The sequence below is a fragment of the Zalophus californianus genome, chromosome 14 (genome assembly GCF_009762305.2).
Source record: "Zalophus californianus isolate mZalCal1 chromosome 14, mZalCal1.pri.v2, whole genome shotgun sequence".
Taxonomy (NCBI): Eukaryota; Metazoa; Chordata; class Mammalia; order Carnivora; family Otariidae; genus Zalophus; species Zalophus californianus.
In genome coordinates, this window is record NC_045608.1 from 74,089,445 (window position 1) to 74,112,726 (window position 23,282).

The 23,282-nt window shown below is 38.8% G+C and overlaps 1 protein-coding gene across 31 annotated transcripts in view; it reads right to left on the reverse strand.

Moving 5' to 3' along the window:
• The window catches only part of TCF4 (transcription factor 4), a 352,937-nt gene that overhangs the window by 35,366 nt on the left and 294,289 nt on the right, over nt 1-23,282 (reverse strand). For 30 of the 31 annotated variants that reach the window (XM_027576841.2, XM_027576852.2, XM_035723992.1 and 27 more), the window contains 5 exons: nt 21,412-21,517; nt 17,716-17,849; nt 11,961-12,093; nt 4,134-4,201; nt 2,924-3,002 (listed from right to left, as the gene is read on the reverse strand). In XM_027576841.2, the coding sequence (XP_027432642.1) occupies nt 2,924-3,002; nt 4,134-4,201; nt 11,961-12,093; nt 17,716-17,849; nt 21,412-21,517 (520 nt within the window). The remainder of the gene's footprint in view (nt 1-2,923; nt 3,003-4,133; nt 4,202-11,960; nt 12,094-17,715; nt 17,850-21,411; nt 21,518-23,282) is intronic. The other variant, XM_027576830.2, reaches the window with a different exon arrangement.

The following is a 23,282-nucleotide window of genomic DNA, read 5'->3' on the forward strand; positions in this document are numbered from 1 at the left end:
ATGAGATCTATATAATCTGAAAACCATCTCGCAGATATTTTAAACAGTTCTTTTAGAAATAGCAATGCTTATTTTCATTTGGACAATTAAGATAAATACATGTAAACTTCCCATACAAGAATTTTGGGACAAGGAAAACATTTTCAATTTCAAACTTGATGTAGACTCGGAATTCTCTCAGGCTTCCTCCCAAAAGGGAACATTTATTTTATTTATTTTTAAAGATTTTATTTATTTGACAGAGAGAGACACAGCGAGAGAGGGAACACAAGCAGGGGGAGTGGGAGAGGGAGAAGCAGGCTCCCCGCGGAGCAGGGAGCCCGATGCGGGGCTTGATCCCAGGACCCTGGGATCATGACCTGAGCCAAAGGCAGGCGCTTAACGACTGAGGCACCCAGCTGCCCCTCGAAAAGGAACATTTAATTGGTTCTGAATTTAACCGAGGAAGGGTTCCTCCTAAAGAAAAGAGATCACTACATAGCCAAGGCACTTTTAAGAAAGCAAAGGGGGATTTTGTTACACCTTCATGCAAGGCCAGTTTGTGAAACCAAAATTCTCTCACCAATGAAAAACAGCATTGCTACTTGTTTTAAAAATGATCCTTAAAAAGGGACAAGCCTTCCAAACTTTTTAAGGGAATAAGATTAGTTGGCAGCGATTCACTAAACCGGAAATTTAAAAACTCAATATAACAACAGTAATAAGTAAGTGGTTTCTTATGAAGAAAATAATTATTTTGTGATCCACTAGACTTGATTCCTGCTACAATAAATATTACATGTCTAACCTACAAAATAAAAACCACTTTTAAATTTAAAGTAATGCATACTCTGTGTGGAAACTAAGAAATAATTCAAGAAAGGGAAAAAATATCTGTGACCTCATTGTAATCTCATGCCCTGACATGGTAGGCATTTAAAAATCCCTTCTTCCTGTCATTTCTGGGTGTGCATGGATGTGTATTTTTATGCTACATAAAAGTAGGATATTTTGTTCAATTACTTGTAGTGACAGAATATGGACAGAGCCAGCTACTTTCAGTGTGAAAATAGCAACTTATCCCCATGTTTACATCTTTGTGAAGTTCTCTCTTCCTAATATGGGGTCTTTCATGGTGCATTAGCTGGACCCCAAAATTGGCCTTGTTTCTGTGTCTCCCACCCAGAGGATGCTGCTCAGGTTTTGGGTTTGTGGCGTTTTCTGGAATGATTTGTGCATCCTAACGTTCCCATCATTAACCTAGAAATGGAGCGGCAGGATGGTGAGCACTGGATTCTCGCCGGAGCGCTGGTACTGATGCTCACGCCTCCTCAGCAAGTCACGTACACTTTCCGGGCCTTAGTATGCTCATCTGTAACATCACAGCGCCAGACCAAAATCGTTCTCAAACTTTATTAGACTCGAGATTCCCCCCCGCCCCCAGATGATAAAATAGATGAAATTAGAGCTGCTTTGTTTGAAATGGGGAACTTGGGAGTTCTCCCTGCTCACACTCCCTCACCCCCTGCCTCATGGGGCTCTCTTTGGCTCTGGGCATTGACACTGGTGATCATGTCCCAGAGCCTATCAGTACAATACTGACTCAGTAGTGGATAACACTTCTGGATTCTCCATTCCTTTTCTATCATGGGGGATGTTTCACAGCTGTTCCATTATCTTCTCAACATCATGTGTGTCCTTTCAGTTTCAATTCTGTCCATTGGGACATGTGGACTTAAAGGTCCAGCACCCTTCTCCATTCGGTGACACCCCCCCACCCCCACCATGTCAATGGAGTTTTGGAAAAGGCTGATATTCGGTCCCACCTAAGCCATGGCCGTCACCTCCGAAAGCTTTGTGCAGTCTGAAACCTCTCACTCTCCACCAGGGAATCCAGTTTATGATGCCCTGTGAGTGCTGCATGCAGGGACTAACAGGGATCGAGGAGGTAGCATTTAGGCAAGTGACTCCACTATAAATCACAGCAAGGTCAAGTTTCAATCAGGTACAGATGCAACTCGGTTTCTTTTTTAGAAGCCACCTGTCCTCCCTCCCAAGAACAGAGACATGCACCAGATAGGGCCTTCTGGAAGCATTTATACTAGAAGGGCAATGAGCCTCTTAAATGGACCTCTGAAAAGTGAAATGCTTTACTAACGTAATTCAACAATTTATAATTTTATTATTTGAAGCCATAGGTCATGCTAATTTGTTGTATTTTAAAGGCAAACATCCCATTTTGCTCCACACAGTTACTTCTCTATTTACAAAATTAGAGTTTTCCTCAGTCATGCCAGTGAGATGGACTTTAAAAAGGACACGTGGAAAATCTAAAATTTCTGTGGACAATGATCCTTTTGAACAGTCTATATTTGATGACGATATAATCTATATTCATATTCCTGACTGCATTAACTGGGTTTTCTCACCTGAGATGTCTTTTTTTTTTTTAAGATTTTATTTATTTATTTGACAGAGAGAGACACAGTGAGAGAGGGAACACAAGCAGGGGGAGTGGGAGAGGGAGAAGCAGGCTTCCCGCTGAGCAGGGAGCCTGATGCGGGACTCGATCCCAGGACCCTGGAATCATAACCTGAGCCGAAGACAGGTGCTTAACGACTGAGCCACCCAGGTGCCCCCCGAGATGTCTCTTAGAGTCTATTATTCTGTTGACTATCTTCTACAAAGCTAAGAAAAGTTTAAGAAGTTTTCCACATGCCTATGTATTCTTAAAACATTTAATTTTTGAGAAAAATTTTGGATGTGAATGGCTGTACTTTCATATGGCAGTGGAAAAGACAGACCTTTCCGTTTTTCTGTTTGGAAATGTTCTATTTTGAGCTTTTGGAGGGAAGGAGTTTCCACCTGCCGAACCAGGAAGTACAAGAGGGAAACTGTTTTTATACACTGGTACCATGATGGGATTGGGATTTAGGTACAGTACCTGAGAGAGAAGGAGGAGAGCCAACAGGAGTTGAAGGGTTTGATGAAAAGCTGTTGTTAGTGTGATCTGGAGAATAGATCTTAAAACAGTGGGGGGGAAAAAAACAAACAAACCCTCATTTATTAGGAATAAAGAATCAACATTTCTTTAAATGACAAAGTGTCGTTGCAATTCACCTAAAAATTACAAGTCATAAAATACATGTAACAATTGACTCTAGTATCAATATCGTAAAATGAAAGATTTGACACTTATTTAATTTTTCAAACCAAGAATTATGAGCTCATGTAAGATGGTGGGGACAGTACTGGACCAGGGTCAGCAGACTGTACATTTAATCCTTTCCCTCCCACGCCCTACCATGGCTCCGTGGCCATGAGCAAGCCACATGAACACCCCAAGCCCCCCTTTCTCCCTCCAACAAACAGATTAGACAGCATCATCTCTATGATTTTTGTCCAACTCCTTCTCCACCATGATTGAGGCATTTAATGCCAAGGCTTAAGAATGGCCAGATGAAGTATAAACTTCCACTTAGGTCACAACGCTAAATTAAACTTATTTTATGCTCCCAATGGTAAGGAAAAACCAACTGAAGAGACAAAATGTTAGAGCAACAAATCCCCACTTACATTTGCCAACAACCACGTGTAGATTTTGAAGACAATACCAGGCATACTCCCTCACACAAATGAGGTGTACTACTCTGTCACTAGTAAACATGCAAGAAATGTTCAATTCCAGCCTTCCTGGCGGGGACGGGCGAGGCAAAGAAGCTGAGTCCCCAGGTACCAATTAGGTGGCAATTTCTCACGGACCTCAGTTATGGTCATTTTTTTTTTTTAAGTCCCTTTCCCAAAGTGTTTTAGAATTGCCCCCCTGCCAAGTCAGTCTTAGCTGGTCAATGAGCACCATATGAATTTAGAGAAAAATAAGAAACCAAGATAGAAGATCTATATACCGAAAGGCCCTGAGAATATCCACAAATCCATAATTGAGGACTGCTTGGCACCACTGTGAGGAGACAAGCTGGAAGGGTCAGCCATTTACTGGAAGCTTCAGAGATCTCTCCTCAAATTTTCCAATCATCATTCTACAAGAAATCAAAGCTATTTGCCATTCATTTTCTACAATTCCAAATGTCCACTTCTGATTAAAGTTCACCCTTCCACAATGGTACATATGAAGTCCAAAGTCAATATTTCCTCACCGAAGCAAGTGCTTTCCCCAGAGCATCTCCAGTCTGGGAGCTGCCGGCGGCCCCGCTTCCTCTATTTGCTGCAAAAACAAAAGGCAGAATCTGAAAAACCAGGTGGTGAGCCGTCTAACAATTTTCTATTCCTGGTCCATTTACTCACAATTTAATTGCATTTTTAATGCTAATTACAACACATTAATCTTTAATTAGCATTAATTTGTTTGCTGAGGTAGATGTCAAATATATTCATGTTACTTTTTTTACAGATAAAATATAAACCTGACACCTTGGTTTAAAGATGAAGTGTTTCAGTTGTTATCACTTGGCCCCTTGTTGCTCAGGAGTAGTTAGTGGGGAATGGTAGCAAGCATGCGAGCACATGAGGTTCATTGCTAAGCGGTAAGCACTACGTTCAGATCTCTGAAATCCTCAAAGTGTGCCTTTTCTCGCTATTTCATAGAGTCAGTTGAATTGTCTTCACAAGTAATTTACGCCTGCTTTCCAGTTTTTAAAAGATTTGATACACAGCAAAATGAGGTGCTCCTCTCAGCAAAAATAAAACAGAAAGTCTATAATGGGTCTGGCTTCCTAAGAGAGAAAATATTTTTAATATTTTAAGTAACACGTATTCTCCACATACTCCAATCTGTGTTTACATTAAAAAAACAAACAAACAAACAAACAAACTGAACTGTGACGCTATGAAAAATCAGTATGGTCTCAAATTCCGGAGATAAAATAAGTCTACGTATTCACAAAGTTATCTCTGTCATCTTAAACACTGGTATTTTTTACTACAAAATAGTTGAACCTGAGGACTGTTGTGAAAAAGATGCAGATTCTGGCATAGAAGTCAAAGTATCAGCTCTATTGAACAATATTAGTACAACACTTAGAACATTGGGCATGTGACAATTATTAAAGACTGAACATTAGCAAATAAACATAGTATTTAAATAAAACCTATTAAACTTCAAGGAGCCGTCTTTCACTATTTTGTGAAATAAGAACAGGAAATCTCAAATCAACTGATTAATACAAGCAGAACTTCATTGCACATGACATAATTAAAAAAAAAAATTCCCAGCCCTCTCCCTGACCCAAGAAAGCGCACTTGCTGACAAATGTGTCATCTGCTTCCAGATCTGTAAAATGGAGTAGTGGGGTCGGATCTCAAGTGGTTGAATTCTCTGCTTCTCTAGGTATAATTTCATTCTCCTGACCTCTGCTTAGCATAGTTAAATTATGCTTGCTATTTTTATATAGTTATATGTTGGGTATGTCAGTTCAATAATCTTTTGAGGTGTGCTTTATTTGTTTAACAAAACCCACACCCATATTCATTTGTTAATTACTAAAACTGAAAGAAAACTGGTATGCAATAAAAGGAACGCAACCACCCTCTGACAAAACCATCCTTTTTTATATCACAAGTTCATAATATTAAAAGTATATTGGTTATTAGTACTAAGGATTATAAGTATAAGGGCATCTTTGAAATGAGGGTCAGACATACAATTGAGCTAGTGGAAGGGGCTCCCAGATGCCAATAATATTAAAAATACTTAAATATAAGAGATAACTGAAATTAAATCTCATGTGAAAATGAAAATTTCTGCAGTGAGGAGCTCCTAAAAATGAAAAACAATTCTAAAGAGAAAATAATAAAGATTTTGAAAGCACAGAGAGCACTAACATTTTTTCGACATGTACTACGATGGTATTCGGGGGCAATTAGATACATTTTTTTTTTCCTAGAAGCAGTATTATCAGATACCTAAAAATTAGATTTACCAGTCAAACAAATTTGTGATCTGCTTGATTAGAAAACAGATCTTTGTGAAATGGAATTTCAGAGCCACACCGGCAAAAAAAATTATATTACCTAACAAAAAAACCTAAATCACCAAAAAAGACAAGAGGTTGTTTCAATTACAGATAAAATTTGTTACAGTAGTAGCTTTCAAAAGACTAAATCTTCCTTTGAACAACTTTAACATGAGGGTGATAAAATTTTCAAAATATATTTTCATGAAAACCAACAGAAATATCTTAGGGACATTTAAAAAATAAATGATATACACACAGCATAAAATCACACTTGAGAAGAGACAAGGTAAGATCATTAAGATTACTTTTGTACTACACCTTTCCAACTAAACTTTCTATTAGTGCCTGTTTTAGGACTCAGGAAGTAGAATAAAAACTAGAATCAACTTCTTACCTCATGTGGTCATGAGAATGTTTCAGAAAACTCCAAAGGCTACTCATGGAAGCTACTGATAAGAACAGACTATTTTTTCCCATGAAGCCATTCTACCTTGCAGCAGCTGGAGGGCCAAACCCAGGGGCTTAAATTTCAAAGCAGCGTACTGGGGCCAATTTGCCCTTTCAGTTGGAATGCCTTTTGTTCTGTTCCAGGAAATGTGGGAGAAGACACATTTCCGAGCCCCTGAACATGTTAGGCTACATGGGTCCTTCTCTTAAAGATTTCTCTTTTTATTTGTGTGACTGCTTTGTCCACAAAGGCATACGTAATCAGAAAGTGAATTTAAATTCTCAAGTGGCATCTTCTTTTTTATACTGAGTAGTAATGGGTCGTGGTTGGCCAAACACACTTCTAATCAAACTTTGTGCTCATCAGGTCCACGTTGTGGCTTTCATGTAACAGGCTCGATTCCTATTCTAGGCCCAAGTTTTTGTCAACTCGTATTATTAGAAATTGCCAAAATGCTCATATAATAGGAAGATAAATAAAAGTACTGCCCCTACTACGTAAAGACAGGATTGATTTCTTTTATTTTAGCTCTAATCAATTTCTGTTGCTCAAGAAAAAAAAAACAAACAAATCAGTCTCTAAAGCAGTAAGGTAAATATGAATAGAAGATGAGCAGTTATTAAAAGGAACTGCAATTTTGTAGGAGGATTCGAGACTGCCAGCCCCCTAAGCATTATTCAGATGGCTCGAACACAGGTGCTGTTGCTGGCTAGAAGATGGAGCAGAAAGAAGGGTCTGGTATCTTCGGTTTCATGTGGGACCACCCTCGGTCTCAATCTCAGCTTTGTGGAAACAGCAATTCCTATTAAAACACACCCTAATCACAACACCAGAATGAGTGGTGTCTGGGGACCGGCTACTGAAAGTCAGAATTTGGAAAATGTGTTATCCCTTTATTGCACACCCGTAACTTCAGGCTGGGAACACTGTGAAGATCTAAAAGGAATAAGAAGTACAATTCATAGTGAATTTATCCAAAAGATGATGACTGCTTTAAAATTTAGGGTTTTTTGAACTGTGTCCAAGTGACCTTCATGTGATTAAACAATTAGAAGCAGCATAATGCTTCCAAAATGAGCCACGAGTTCATCTCTATAAAGATGACAAAAGAAGGAGTATCTCCAGCATTCCTACTACACACAATTTTAGAATAAAGACTCAAATATAGGCCACAATGCACTAATTTTTAGCAGGAGGGATTCCTAGGAATTCAAGGGGGGAGTTGGGCCCCAGGACCATGTGTAGGAAATGGAAGAGAAGACTTAAATCAAACCAGTTTATTGTTCTCCGTTGGTGGTCTTTGTAACTAAGATGCCATGTCACTGCTGGATAAAATCCATATTACTCTCATGCTCTGTGCCTGTTCATCACCCAACTGTATTTGAAGGCTCGAGATTCTTACAAAAGACAAAGTGAATATTATGTGACTATTCTAATAATAAAATTACTGTGAAACCAAGTCCTCAAGGGGAAATGGACATAATGTTTCTACTAGAAAAGCCACATACTAAAATGCATCATGTCATACAAACATGTCATTAGAAGTGAAAGTTGTAAGCCAGATTAATTCAGGAACCAGATAGATATTCCAGGGTAATCCTTAGCATATGTTGCATTAAATCAATCATGGCAGTCTGTTGCTTCAACACTGTTTGGTTTGAGGTTTAAAAACATGGGAAGTACCATGCATTAGAAAGCAGGCCAGTCAAAGACTAATGGAACAATAATAGTTATTATAACCATTATGTTAGTTTTATGCCCAATTCCCTCCGAGGGGAAGGGAGGGTGTGGAGTCCCAAACAAGAAGGGGTCACACCCTGGGAAGGTATACACATGGTATCCCCCAGTGGGGTACTGGAGCACTCCTGTCATTGAGTAACCTCAGGGGACCGTGTTAGGCTAGGCAGCGCTCTCAAGCTTTTTGGTCAAGAAGGGATTGGACATTGTGGGTAAGAAGGAAATACGTAGATAGCAAAATATATGTGGGCTCTATCCTCTAGACATTTCTATCCTCTATAGGTTGGCATCTAAACACTTGCCCACGTACATCCAGCCGCACTGCCCTGGAAGGGTTTTAGGAATATAGTTAACAGGCTCTGATGGTGGTAACTCTGGATTTAGCTCTTCTCTTTAACTGGGTACTCTACCAGTGGAACTAGTAAGAATCCATGCTGTGTCCCATGCATTACATTCCTATAATTCCAGGGAGCTTCATAGACCCTTCCAATTCAGAAACATTGAATGTAACCTCCAGAGTTCGCTGACGAGGCTTCAGAGGAAAACAGTGGACTCCATGCCCCAGGTAAAATAAGTGACAATTCTCTCGAAAATCCACGGATGAATGTGCATTTAAAAAAAAAAAATCCTGTTATGATAATTGGGGTGTGCTGTCCTTCTTAAGCACTTATTTCTCAAAAAATTGATATTGGGCAGTAAAGGGCAAGAGCCAACAAAACAAAACGAGAAACTGTGATCACCCCACCAAGTCAAACAAGCCATCGCAAGCTTCGGCAAGCGTCTGCCATCTTTGAAATGCAGAGGACAGAACAGAGGACAAGGGGGCGTGTTTCCAGGGGGTCACCTTCTGATGGTGCTAAGCTTGCCTCTCACTCCACATGCATTTTGTTGTTCTATGATCAGTTCAGGACATTCACTGACGGCCGGGAGGACACATTATAACATGAAACTCAGAAGCGGGGCAATGATCTCCTTCTGAACTGAAAAAAAAAAAAGCAGCTTCCTAAGACATAAACGCCATTTATGAAGAGATTGCATTGCCTTGCGCTTTTTCACCAAGAAAACTTGAAAAATGTGATGTCCATGTGTTAGTGCTTGAGCCCCATTCTTACGGCATTAGCAGTGCTTACAGTCATTTTCTACGGAATCATGTGTGTAATCTCAAACATGTGTGAGGCTATGTGTTCTCTATTTACCAATTATTTAATTAGCTCTGTTTGTTCTTTGAGATACAGGCAATGTAATATTTCTTTATTTCCTGCATTTCAGAACGAGTATATGCCAAATACTTTCAAAAGTCTACAGATGTATCCTATTAATCCATACTGTTTGTTAGGGAAGTATCACTAACATCAGAAGAGAAATCTCTCCTTGTTACACAGAGGTGCTGCCATCCCTGACTTTTACCACACTCTAAAAATCAATCCAAAGCCTAAGAAAATTAAAGCGGGAAGAAACACAAGCCGCTCGACACCCTGCAATACCAGGGCTTATTAGCATATTTAAATTTTCCTCTGTATTTTAACGTAAGGAATTGCATTCTAGAATGTTCTCCCTTAACATAATCCTAAAGTAATAACTGCATTTATGCAAGTTAATAAAGGTCTGTTCCTCCAAAAAGCTGAATTATCCTCTCTACTTATTTCCTGAGAAGATTATAAAGCTTTCTCACATTCTGCTTATAGATTTTGACAAGTATACCCATGATTATGGAATAATTTATGTAATAAAGTTATTCTTAAAAACCTTTTTCTGGGTTCCAGAAATCTCAGACTTTCACCTTTAAAATTATGGCTCTTTTATTATTGTCGAGACCCTCCCTCCACTTCAATAGGGCCCTGTGGTCTGTATAACAAGTTTACTCCATCTTCAGCGTGTGGTTGAGCCTGTTAGAATGCAGAAGTCATCTACTACTCCACAGCTGCCCAGACCCAGTGAAGAAGGACAGCAGACATTCCTGTTCATCCACAGGCTAATGATGAGTCAACCATCTTAAATAAAGCAAATCTTAGGCCCACGGGGGTTTGTGGCCATGCTGACCACAGCTCATGGAGAATGATTATTCCATCTCAAAATATCTCTTTCTTCCCAAGTTGTGGTGCCTCTCTCCCAGAAAGACTGTTTTGTACATCATTTAACACAACATTTTTTCAAACAATGCCCAAGTATGTTTTCCTCAACTCAAGCTTTTGCTCCACCTTTATACCTTCCTAAAAAAGAAAATTACTCAAACCACAAGTAGACAGGAAATCTGCCGTGTAAGAGGATGAATGACCGGTCATCCTTCTTTATAACGAGACCTCATGACTGCAGAAAGGGGCTTTCCATTTGTCAAACCACACTGAAGTGAAATATGCTTTTCTCACCCTTTCAGTTCTGCACTTCTTTCTTTCTTCTTGTTTTTCAAATCTGCCAAAACTGCACTGATAGCTAACCCAACTTCCCCATGTGACCTCTGTCCATTCCTCTCCAAGGTCAAACTGATGCAACACATTTGTAGAAGCTTTGTTATGAAAAGTTACAAAAATGGAAACTCTTGTAAATTTGCTTCTTAGTGAGACATAATAGCGAAGGGCTGTGAGGTGGCTCATCTCAAGTGTGAAATATATTATTGAATAAGCAGGGAGTGTATTATTTAGGCAGAATTATATTTACAACATTTCAAAGCACATCTCTTCCCTTTCATCAAAAACTCTCCCACGTAAGTGATTCATACCACTTTCCCAACTCCTGCGGACTCTCTACAGAAAATGAAAAACTGCAGAGAGCTAAGGGGAATAAACAGTGGGGTTAGGCTGTCACATAGTCTTCTCTCTAAAACATACAGTTAATGTTCTCCTCGGGGACCCACTGGAACAGATCTTGAGGGCAAGCAAGGTGTGAGTTTGAGCTAGGCCCAGATTAGTGGCGACCAGTGAGGTCTGAGGTTTTAATAAGAACTTGGAACGTCCAGGCTGTGTGATTCCTCCGGATGGCAAAGTTGTTAAAGGCCAATGCAGAAGGGGGTGGCTGCCTCCTCCCCAGCCTGGACACTTTCCTCCGGGGGCAGCTGGACACCTGCCTATCTCCTCCCTCCAGGAGAGAGCGCTGGTGGAGGAATCATCGGTCTCGGGAGAGAATTACAATTGACATCATAAGGAACCAGAAGATGATGGTTTAGTTCATTGAGAAGAAGCAGTCTGCTTGGGCCTCAACTCATTAGTAAATCTGCTTGAGAAAAGGCAGTGAGTAACTTCTAGCCCTGATGCCCAGGCATCTGCTCTCTAATCAGTAAGCAAATGCTTCTTCCCCTCTGAAGGACTCCACGATGCCACATTCTCCAGGAGGTGAAGCCATCTAGTTATTAATAATCACCCACGAATTTCACAGGAACTAGTCTCTGGAAGACTGTGGTATGTCATGGTTAAGAGTTTAGCACAGTGACTGGAATTTGGGAAGTGGTCAATAATTACTATTAAGAGCTAACTTGCCCCCTATCTCACTAGTCTTCAGTGGTTTGTCTTATAAAAGTTCACTTTCCTCACTGTTTGAGAGGGCGAGAAGCAAGGTAGTTTGGGTCTAGTTCAACTTTTGTTCAATCTAATAACTCACAATGAACCAAGTAGCCAAATATCAGTTTCTTGTGACCAAAAAAAAAAAAAAAAAAAAAAGTGATTATGGATAAGCCAATGACTATTTCTGTTTGGTTCATGTATTTTCATTCAGTTGTGTGACAAATATTCATTGCCTGATTGCTCTTCAATTATGGGGAGAAAAAAGAGGTCCTATATCATGAAACCCTGACCTTGACTGTCGGCATCAGAATTGACATTTCTATGACTCACCCATTATACTGTCGGTCCCGTTGGCAGGAGGTGTACAGGAAGAGGTGCTGTAATGGTTTGTGCCACTACGGTGGAAAGTGGACATCGGAGGAAGACTGGAATTGATGTCTGCTGAGGAGTGTGATGGATAGCTCTGTAGCAAGAAGCAAAAAAAAAGGAGGCCACATTCAACCATGAAATATTTAGTGGGTTAGGTTTCTAATATTCCTTTCAGAACTCTTCATTTTGCAATGGAGACAGCCCTTAGAATTTCAAAATATCCAAGAATACATCTTGCTTAGATCTGACAGCTTTCATTTTTCAGATAATAAAATACAAAGACACATAGTTGGTTTGGGCTTGCATCAAATGTAGAGGAATACAATGGCACTATAGGACAGTGAGAAATGATCACAGTCTCTAAATCTAAAAATTACTGCTTAAAAGAATCTCTGAGGTGTCAGCAACATAAAAGACCATTTCTACTGTTATTTTTTCATATGAACTACTGATCGAGTAAGAAAGATTCCATGATAAAATGAATAAAACAATATCGTGACCTATGGGGTTGACATTGCACTTTATCCTGAACTTTTGGACACTAAATAGCAAACAGCAGCCAGTCTCAAATCCTCCTCCTGCAAAACTGGACCACCTTTCTGAACTCTAGCAAGAACAGAATGGTAAATGGAAAACTTTTAAAAAGTAACGATGATTAAATATCTCTCTAAAACATCAATATGTAAAGCCTTAAATCAATGACTATATTGAATTAAACTGGAATGAATGAAATGAGAAAGACTGATTTGAGTCCTTTCTTTATGTGTCCTCTTCATCAGTAATCTACAAGATAGCTGACTATGAAAAAAGAACATCTTTAGAGGATCATTTGTCCTAAGGTTTGGCTTTGAGATCGATTATTACCCTTGTTGTCCAAATAAGCTGCTTTTCTTGGGGGTGTATCATAGTGCCTGTAAGGTGGCAAATTAGTTGCTACCAACCCATCTGTTTGGGAATGAGCAGATCACCAACAGGGACACAGTTAGTTACCAAAACACATCGAGCTATTTTATTTTTCAAGATAAAAACATAGCTTAAAAAGTTATAGGTATTTGAATGTGTTACAGACATGTAAAGGAAAACTATTTTGGCTAAAATACAATTTTTCTTATATGTAATATATTAACCAGCTATGGATCTTTATTATGTCATTAGTGGAGATTTGATTAAAATTAGAGATCGAATATGATGCTAAAAGTCAGGGGTGTGTACAGCCCAGGCACTATTCATAAGAGTGAAACCCTGGTGTCTTGGTATTTCTGTATTAATTTTGTGAGGCCCATCTTGGGTTCTACCTCTTTCTTCAGTATTCCTTCCTACTTCTAACTCTTGCACGATCTCTTCTCTGAATCCCTAATGCACTCACATTCTGCGCTGTGCCATTTAACACCTAATTATGTGCTACCTTTCATTGCTTTCTCTTTCAAGTGCATTTCCACCTATACTGTAAACTCTTTAAGGGGAAGGAATAGAGCTTATACCTCTGCATCCCCACAACTTGTGGCTGAGTGCTGAACACATAATTATCCTATATCCTCAATGAACAACTGGTTATCAGTTGGCATTTAATAAATACTGAATTGAAATGCCACTTATTTGAAAGAGAACTAAACAGTCTAGAAAACGAACCTACATTAGATCTGCCAATGCCATGGTGGATGCCTTTGACAATATTACCTCTACGCACTCAAAATAGTCCAACTGAAAGGTCAACATCAGTGAAAAAGTTGAGACGATACCCTTAAAACTTTCCAACTTCCCAAGAATGCCTTTCAAACTTTTTAATTTCATGGACCTCTGTGCTTGACCAAAAAATTCCTTAGGCCACCTGTTAAACTCATTTCTACTTGCTGCTTACAAAATGCCCCAAGCAGTCCATGAACTTTTCTCCAAACAACGATAGAATGGGCACATTCCATGGTACAGCTAATCTAAAAGACTGGATAAGCCATGGAACACCAAACTTAGAACAACTAATTCTGCTTGACAGCTAAACACAGTAATAAAGAAGAGAAAAAGAAACTGAACATAGAAGAAGGCAACTGAAAGAAAGGGATGGTTTGCCTTCATTTCTACACAATGCTATTCTGTGCTGAGAATAGAGAAACTGTATAAATCAGTCCCAGATATGCAAAAATCAAGACAGAGGTAAAGAATTTTGAAAAATATTTAAACGACTATATAATCACAGGGTGGAATGGGAAAAAGATTTTCACATCGGGGAGGATTTCTAGACCCTTTAACATGGTGCCATATGGGCAGTAATTCAGGATTTAACAGAGAGAGGGTTAATACTGAGTTTAGAGAACGATAAGAAAATTCCTCCCCTTTTGATTTTAATGGGGAAACAAATGCAATCCATTTAAATCAGTTATTTTTAGAGACTCACAGAAAATAGGATGCTGAAAGAAATTAATGAGATTTATAACTACATTATTTTACAAGTGTCTTGAAAACTACTGTCACTCAGAGACGTAATAAACATACTACAGAGAATATCACTGATGTGTGAAGTATGTCTCTTTTAGAGTATTTAGGGACCAAGGATGAGAGGTCCCCTTAGCCTCTCTTCCTCCAGCTATTGATACTGTCTGCCCTGCTTACTACACATAGACAGGGGAGACTGAGAAAGTATAAGAGCTTTACATGCCCACTATTGAATTATTTTTACTTATGATGCCCAATTACAGCATATCTGGAGCCTACTGACAGAATAAGTATTGAAAATGTTTCTATTAATAATACTGTTATTACTAATGGGTTGATAATTCAAAGATTAGAAAATATACTTGGTGGCACATACTAAGAATAAAATCATGCTTTGGGCTCAGGAAGGTTTCACAACCTTGGCACCATTAATCTTTTATGCCAGATAGTTCTTTGCTGTGGGGGTATCTCCTATGCATTGCAGTATGTTTACCCGCATCCCTGGCTTCTATACGCTAGATTCCAGTAACCCTTACCAGTTGGAACATCCAAGAATGTCTTCGGACATTCCCAAATGTTCCCTGAGGGGGTAAAATCACACCTGGTTGAGAATCACCAGGGTAAGGGTTTATTCAGAACTTCTTTTATATTAAAATTGCAGACTCCTAAGACTATTTCACTCTGCGGGGCAAAGACCATGCCAGACAGAGGACTCTATCTTATTTCTAAACAGAACTCTGCCAAGTCATGCCAACCTTAAATCTTCTACAACAACCCATTCCAAAGCTTAACCACAAACTCCATTCTTCCGCATGACCCTGTATGTGTATCTGTGACATAGCAGTGATTAGCCGTGGGATTGTGTTGTAGAAGCTGAAAGTGTAAAGGGGATTTAAAGAATCAAAACTGGTGATTCGACAGTTGCTACTGAAATGCGTGGATTTGGAGCTTTACAATTATACATTCTGTTACAATACAGTATAAAGCAATGAAGGCAATAATGTTTCTAAAATATTGTACCTTTAGAGACAATACTAATTTGGCCAAATTATACCCAAAATAATACAAGGAAAACACTCTTCTTTTTCTCAAACTATTCCTTTGTTCTGTGTGAGACTGGCTAAAGCTAGAGATGAAAATTGTGAGGAACTACCATTATTTTCAAGTGAAAGGATACTAAGTGCCTACTGCATACTCAAATTATTCTCAGTGTCAGATTTCTGAAAGGCATTTCAGCAAGAGATTTTCAAATGGTTAATACTGAAATTACAATGATTACTAGATATAATAATCTAACAGTTTCCCTATCAGTGAGAAAATTTATTAGGATACATTACCAGAGACCTAATTCATTTACCATTTTTTGAAACAAACCCTTAATCTCTAAGATCTGCTAAACACATTAAGAATGAAACTCCCATGTTCTGTGTTAGATAAGTGACATTACAAATACAGCATCTGACACAACCTGTTGGGTTATTCCTTCAAAATGATCTTTCTTCCTGGTTGATAATATTGTTTTGGTTTTTAAGATTTTCAGCAAAATTTTTTCTAAAAGAAATGCAGTTGGTTTCCTTTTTAAAATTACACTTTTTATGCATTTGAGCACATTTTAAAGATATCTCCGCCCATGCAGTGAATTTGATTGGGATAAAATCAAACCACCTACATCAAAATTCTAGAGCATGATAAGGAAAGAAAGAAAGAAATATGGGAAGAACAAAAATAAATGTCAAATGAACAACTCTTAGAAGGACTGACATTCCATGTTATGCTAGTATATTGCCAAAATCTTTTAGTTGTAATCAAAATTCTCCTCGCTCATAGGACACATGTAGTTTTGATCATGAGTTCCTTAGAGAAGTGGAAAATGATGATGGGGAAATAAAGACGTTGGCCAAGAAGAAATTCTAGTATAATAATAGCTGATATTTCTCTAAGCTTTCGCTCTAATACCTCAAAGTAGGAGGTGGGAGAAGATAAAATTTGCAAGTAAATCATTTGCTATTTACTAAAGATGTGCTGAAATTTGGGATAGTTTGATTTACACATTCAAACTTGGCAGATGATATAAAAAGGCCAATTCTATTTCCATCATTTGCCTCTCGTTAACAGATAGGCTAACTGACCACAGTGTCTCTATCACCAGGTCTAGAGACTGTAACTTCTGAAATACTTTACATTGTCAGAATAGAACATAAGTCACCTTTTCTATGTTTCTAGTGGTTGAACAAAAGAGAGGCAAGACCACAGAAATCCGGAAAGTGCTATTTCCTATTGCAGAGCAGAGAAAGGCACAGGAACCTGGGTGTTAGAAGAACAAGGGGCAATTTTGAGATGAAGAGTAGAGACACAAGGACCACGAAAGATCACTGCATTTGTCAGATCTTTCTGCATTTGTAGGATCACAACTTCATACATTTTTAAAGTTATAGGGCTGCACGAGGGACTCAGTCCCATCTTCCCTGCATCTCACACCTAACTCATGATCTCCATGTAATGCTCGACTTAAGTTCCTAGGTGGATTCTGAGCTGTGGGAGTTTTTGAGGCTGGAAAAGATGAATTGCTTCCTCCAAGATAAAGGGACACACTAGGATGGATGAGTGTAGGCGATGGGCAGAATGGACACTTCAGTAATGAAACAAGATAATGTCCTACAGCTCAGCAGTTTTCAACTGAGAGAGGAAACGGAGCATCACTGGGATGTTGGGAGGTGTGGAATTACAGCTAAACCACTGAAAACTGGGAATCTGATCTATACAGAACCCCCATGGTTGCCATGACTAGTGGAGTGTATGGGAAACAGGAACTCTTTCCTTTGGGTGTGGCACCACAGGTCAAAGCTGTCACTGGGGACAGAAGCTGGTAAGCGGAAGTGGAAATGCACAGGGGAGACGCAGGCCACCTACTCTCAAGTCTACTGTCACTCTGCCCCCTGCAGTAGACTCTTCAAAACTACAGACAGTAAATAAATGACAAGGATCCACCATAGCTGAAATTGTATAGCTCAAATACATGTATTTATGTCCGAAGGAGGCTAACATTGTCATAAAGAAAGCACGGAATAAAACACCACAAACAGAAGAACACTGGCAAAGAAAAGCCGCAAGGGCTTACAAAGGTGATCTGTTCTGCCTTTGATCTCAGAAACAAGATAACTATAAGAATAATAGGTGTATACCGTTTTTACATTCATTACAGAGTCCTTGTGTACATGCATGGAAAGGCAGAGAATGAGATTTCATAAACTAACCGTGTCGCCCCCATAACCATGTACATCTGCCTTACCAAGCGTTCGTGTGGATGCAAGCTACAGTAGCTGCTAGACTGTGGAATATGAGAAGAACTGCCCAACATTCCTCCGTAGCCAGGCTGATTCATCCCACTGGAGGAGCTCCAAGGGTCACTGCTGTGATGGCCATCTGTAAAGGACAAAGAAAACCATGACTTTTTGGAGGCATTCAGCCTTGCCCTACAGAATAGGGTTTTTTTCATATACTTGAAAATGGCTGCCTGTTGTGTATTCATCTTTGTGCTGTTTGCTGATTACATCAGAAGACAGTCATCTTTCTTTTTTCCCAAGTGGCTCTATATTGCCAAACAAATGTAAATATTTACCATAGGCAGCGTTCTTAGTAAAAATTCCGCTATAAAAGAACAGAACACATTTCTATGTAGAATTATATCAAGTCAGCCAGGTAAACAATACTAAAGAAAACATTTCTTGAAAGTCCCCTGACCTCCTTTTCTATGGAAACTAACAGTTAAATTGTTCCTAAATTTTGTGATGAAAATAAAATACTTAACACATTATAGAGCTGACACGTTTACAAGTTTTAAATGCAGATAAAGCAATAAGAATGAAAAAGAACATCTCAGATTTAAAAGACTAAATTTCCTTTTTATTACATACACGGTAGAATTAAAGTTGAAATTACATTATAATTTATAGGGAACATGAGTCTCAGATATCTAGTTCTGAGTTTTCTTTTTTAACTTTTATTTTTTGGTGCATAATTCTATAGCTACCTTAAGTCTTCAGTAGCAGTTGAAAGGGTACACACGTATCATAAGGTAGATATTACACTAGAGATGATTTTAAGAGGTTCTGGATTTTATAAAGCTATAAGTTAAAAAGAGGTTTAAAATGATGTGGACATTATATGAAGTACCTTTCAATATTAAGTTAACCTTTTGTTAACAGCCTATTTAAAACATTTTTATAGATTCTTTTTCTTTTCTGGTCTATTGGCCTAGAAGTTACTATTAGGGATCACTGGTGTTTGGTTTGGGTTTCTCAAAATGAAGGTGGTTGGTGGGGGTGGGGTGGGCAGGAATCTATGTCATTGCTGAATTCAGATTTTCCCTTCTTTCAACGGTTTAACAGAAATTATTGAATGTCAGCTGAATGCCAGGCCATCAGCTGGGTGTTCACAGAACAGCAGGTACCACCTCCTTGAAAATAAGATTATTTTCACTGTATATGTTACATAATAAAGACCTTTTGAAAATTTAGGCAATAGGCAAGTTAAATCCAACACTATATACCACAAAGCTTTTTTTTCACTGAGCTTTTATATCTAGAAGTTAGAATTCCAAAAACTGGAATAGTTTCAGGACAGGGAGGAATGATCAATAGATTTCTTAAAAAAAAATCCTGTGATTTTGACAACTTAAGAGTTTTAATTAGAAGATGGAAATTCAACTGAAAAATGAGAGGTCACATGGTAGTGAGTTTAAAATATGCTCCTGACAGTCCCTGAGTATCTTTCACCCAAACTGTGTGTTTTTTTAAGACCTGAATCCTCCGGGCACCATGCGCCCATCACTGAAGGAAGCCGATGTGAGACAGGATCACGAGGTGCTGTTTCTGTGATCCTAATGGGAAAACACAGGACTTTCTAGAAGTTACTATTCATGCATTTAAGATTTAGCCTTCAGGTTGTGGAAGTTTAGATGTCACCTTAAATTCAAAGATGAAGTTAAGGCCCTAACATTTCAAATAGATGGCATCTATGACAAATAAATTGAGAATATGTATCATTGAACGAGAGTCTCCTGAAACATTCTGACAACATGATGTACTATATGGAAATACATTTAGGACTTGTTAACACAGAACACTACTCAATGCAGACTTATAAAAATACATACTTTACATAAATTATGCTTTTCACAATAAATTAATATTTATCACATCCCATGATCTTGGCATAATGTTGTTTTGAAAGAATAGAATTAGATGTGGGCAAATTGATTGAGCTCATCATAAATGTCAACTCAATTTTTTTTTTTTTTGCTTTTTGGGGTATTCATATGCAGAAAAGCAAGTTCGTTCCCCATATTCTGCGTGGTCTGCCGTGGAGAATAGTCTACTGTTTTCTGCTTTAATCTACCTGACTTCCCACGTGGTGTGCACTGTTTAAGCAAGCACCCTCCTGAAGGCAGATAGAAGAAATCTATCCTGTCAATTTTCTCAGGGAAAATCTGCTTTGAGTGATGAATCCTTGAATTGACCATCTCGATAAGCACTGGTAGCCCAGTTGCTCTGACTGGTTGCAAAAGAGGGGAGTGGAGCCTCAAGTGGCTACTCTTTACAGCTGAAGGGGATAAACCTTTTGTCCCAGCCCAGGATGCCCTCAAGTGACATATCCTGCTGGGTCCCTTTGTGAGTTACACCTAGGACAGGTCACACAGATAAAGGACCCGTATGAACATGAGCTGTATTATGCGTGGAAGAAATTCTCTCCATTTCTGAGAGACCCATTTAATTCAATTTTATAGATTTCCCATGGAATTTCACATGTGAACTAGCAACCTGAAAAAGCGAATACTCTGAAGGACAAGAAAAAAAGTCCCTTTTAATCAGAATGACTTTGAGGATGTCCACTGCAAGCTAAGTGAGACACCCAGCTGCTCCCCAGTTACTTGCTGCTCCAAGGTGCTCCCCGTCCCAGTGACACGGCCCTTCCTAGAGCAGCACGAAAAGGAAATCCCACAGCACTTTGCCAAGGCATGCTCAAAAAAGGTTTTCACACCCGGGCAGAAAGAGTTGAAAGTTCTGCGTACAGGTACAGGAGTTCTTGGTAAATTCCACATCCAAATTTCAGAGTATTAACTTGGCAACGAGATCATCATATTTTGATAAATAAGTGCCACAGGCTTATCAGGGATGAAGCCTTAGGTGCATCTTCTGGACAGTCTATTCTTACGCGCAGCTGGCGTCATTCTAACTATTCCAGTCTTTTCCAAGCAGCAGAAAGGAATTGGGCTACCAGTGGCAAGACTGTCAGCTCAGGGGGACGCATCCATATCCATTTCATTAAATAAACGGCACAGTTAAAAGAATAAATATACTTCAGCTACTATGAAACTGTAATTTTGTCAATTTGTCTGGGACAAAAGCTGGGTCTTTTACTCCAAATCAATTACCATGTTGGGGTGGAGCTTTTGCTGTGTAATGAAATAATATTCAGTCTTGAGATAGGTTGCTTTATCTTAAATGGGGCTCTTGTTCGTATCTATAAATTAATAAGTGGCTAAAATTTTTATATGAAGTTATACATAAGGACAATGTGTTCCCAGTTGGCTAGATCCAGGATGCTCAAAATACACACTGAACCAAAACACTTCTAAAAATACACACACATTCTTCTTGGGGACAGAAGAAGCTGAAATGATCTGTCATGGAAGACCATCCCCCAAGAAGCGTCAGTTCTAAGTGAAGTCAACCAGTTTAATCTTAACTCATCATTGCTCAAGGGGCTTTGGTTTAAAAAATAAGTCTTAGTCAAGTTTTAATTAATTGATGAATTTTTAATGAATTCAATTCCTAAAGAAGAGCATGACCTTCAATAGTTTCCACTTGCCTAGTATTCCATTTCTTGAGTATCAGTTCAGCAGTCTTTTGCCCCACATATGACCTGAAAAGACCCAGGGAGATTCTGCCCCGTGGATTTCCCCGCAGAAGTGGCAGCATCTTACCCTGCATGAAGAAGGAGCTAGGGAAAGTGCTGGCTGCTGGTTTCGAGGAAGGGTAGCCTGGCGAGTCCCTATTGTAGTCGGCAGTGCTTGCTGATGGAGCATAAACCTGAGGAAGGAGAGACAATTTAGTTTTGCTTGCTGCATTGACCAAAGCACCTCAAGGTCCATTACTTGATAAGAAGCAGGCACAAAATGCTAAATTTCCATGTCCATTCCAAATCTGATCAAACCCTAGAACACTGCCCCTTTCAGAATACAGAAAAACAAACAACAACAACAAAAATGCTGAGCAGATTTGTGTGACTGGAAAACTAGAGGCAGGGGATATTTTCTAGTCACAGGCAAGAACACTGAGAATTATGTCTAGTTAAGTATATTATATAAGACCACAGGGTCGTCTTGTCCAAGCATCTTTTTTTTTTTTAAACATAGAAGGCCTCTGAGCTCATGAAAGGTGCAAACAGAAGGGCACGCATCAAGCCTCTCCCTCTTGCTCTACCTTTCAATTAAAATGTTCACTTCTGAGAGAAAGAGGCAGAGAGAGAGAAAACAAATGCACTATCCAGACCACAGAAAGTGACAAATACATCTTGGAATATTAAATTCCCATAGTGTCAGCTTTTTGCAGAGATGCATGAGAAAGACCATTAAAAGCCGAGATCTACATAGACCACCAACAATCAGTATGTACACAGGAAGGGGGGGGGCACTACTTTATAGTTCTTATTATATTTGTGTGTGCAATAAACTTAAAAAAGTGTGCCAAAATCCTAATTTACTGAACATTCGTTTACTAATACTCATGAGACTTGGGGAACAGTCCTTTATAAAAATAGCCTGTGTATTTTCTTGTTTATGTTTCCTCTAAAGAAGGCAGCATAGTCGAAAAGCATAAATTCATAAGGTATAGTTTAACTTTAATTGGTTTCCCCCCTTGCCTTTTCTGCTAAATATAATTTTTTCAAATCCCTATTTTCTTTTGCTCCAAAAGTTCCTCTCTCCAGATGGTCGGAGAGACTGAAACACTGTCATCCTCTTGATGAAAATGGATACCTTCCTGCCTCCATTTTGAAGCAGGCAGCGGCTCACGAAATTGGCAGTGAGCCTACAGTGATATTCTCAGGTCACAGTAAAAGAAAGAGAAATTCACCAATAAAAAGGCAACTGCAGAGTTACCAAAAAATACTCCCATTTTTTTTTTTTTTACAGTGCACATCGAATAAACACCCTAGGAAAAATTATATAATTGCTCTCAGAACACCATGAATCACAAACCAAGCATTAATACAAGGTTTAGGATTTCACAAAGGATAGGTCCACAGAGACAGATGTGGGAAAATATGCATACACATACATACATCAAATAAATGCTACATATGCCCCACAGTGCCCTTGAAAATTAGGAGGTCCTGGAGACTGAACAAAACAAAAACAAACCAGAAGAACCCAGGCACACGTTAGAAAACAAGGATTTTCTTCAGTCATGGAGGGATACGAGCCCCATATTTCACAGGCTATATTTCATTTTATTTTTTACTTCTCCTCGTATTTTAAATATATAAATGTCTATTTGCTTCTATTTCCACGGGGCTTACAATAAGGAAGACATCTTTTCAAGCATCTTTAAGAGACAAAGAATAAACCTTAAGCCAGGAATCTCCAAACAAATCAATACCCTTAAAGTTTTGTCATGCAAAGCTCAGTATTTTTCTTGAGAACTATACAACTAATAAACAGTTAGGGAAATACTACTGAATGTGTTTGGAGAAGGTCTTGAGAGTAGGCTAAAAACACAAAAGAAACATTACTGTCTAGAAAAAGGGGAAATTGAAAATTAGATGATCTCATTCTAATGACAGAATAAGCACAAT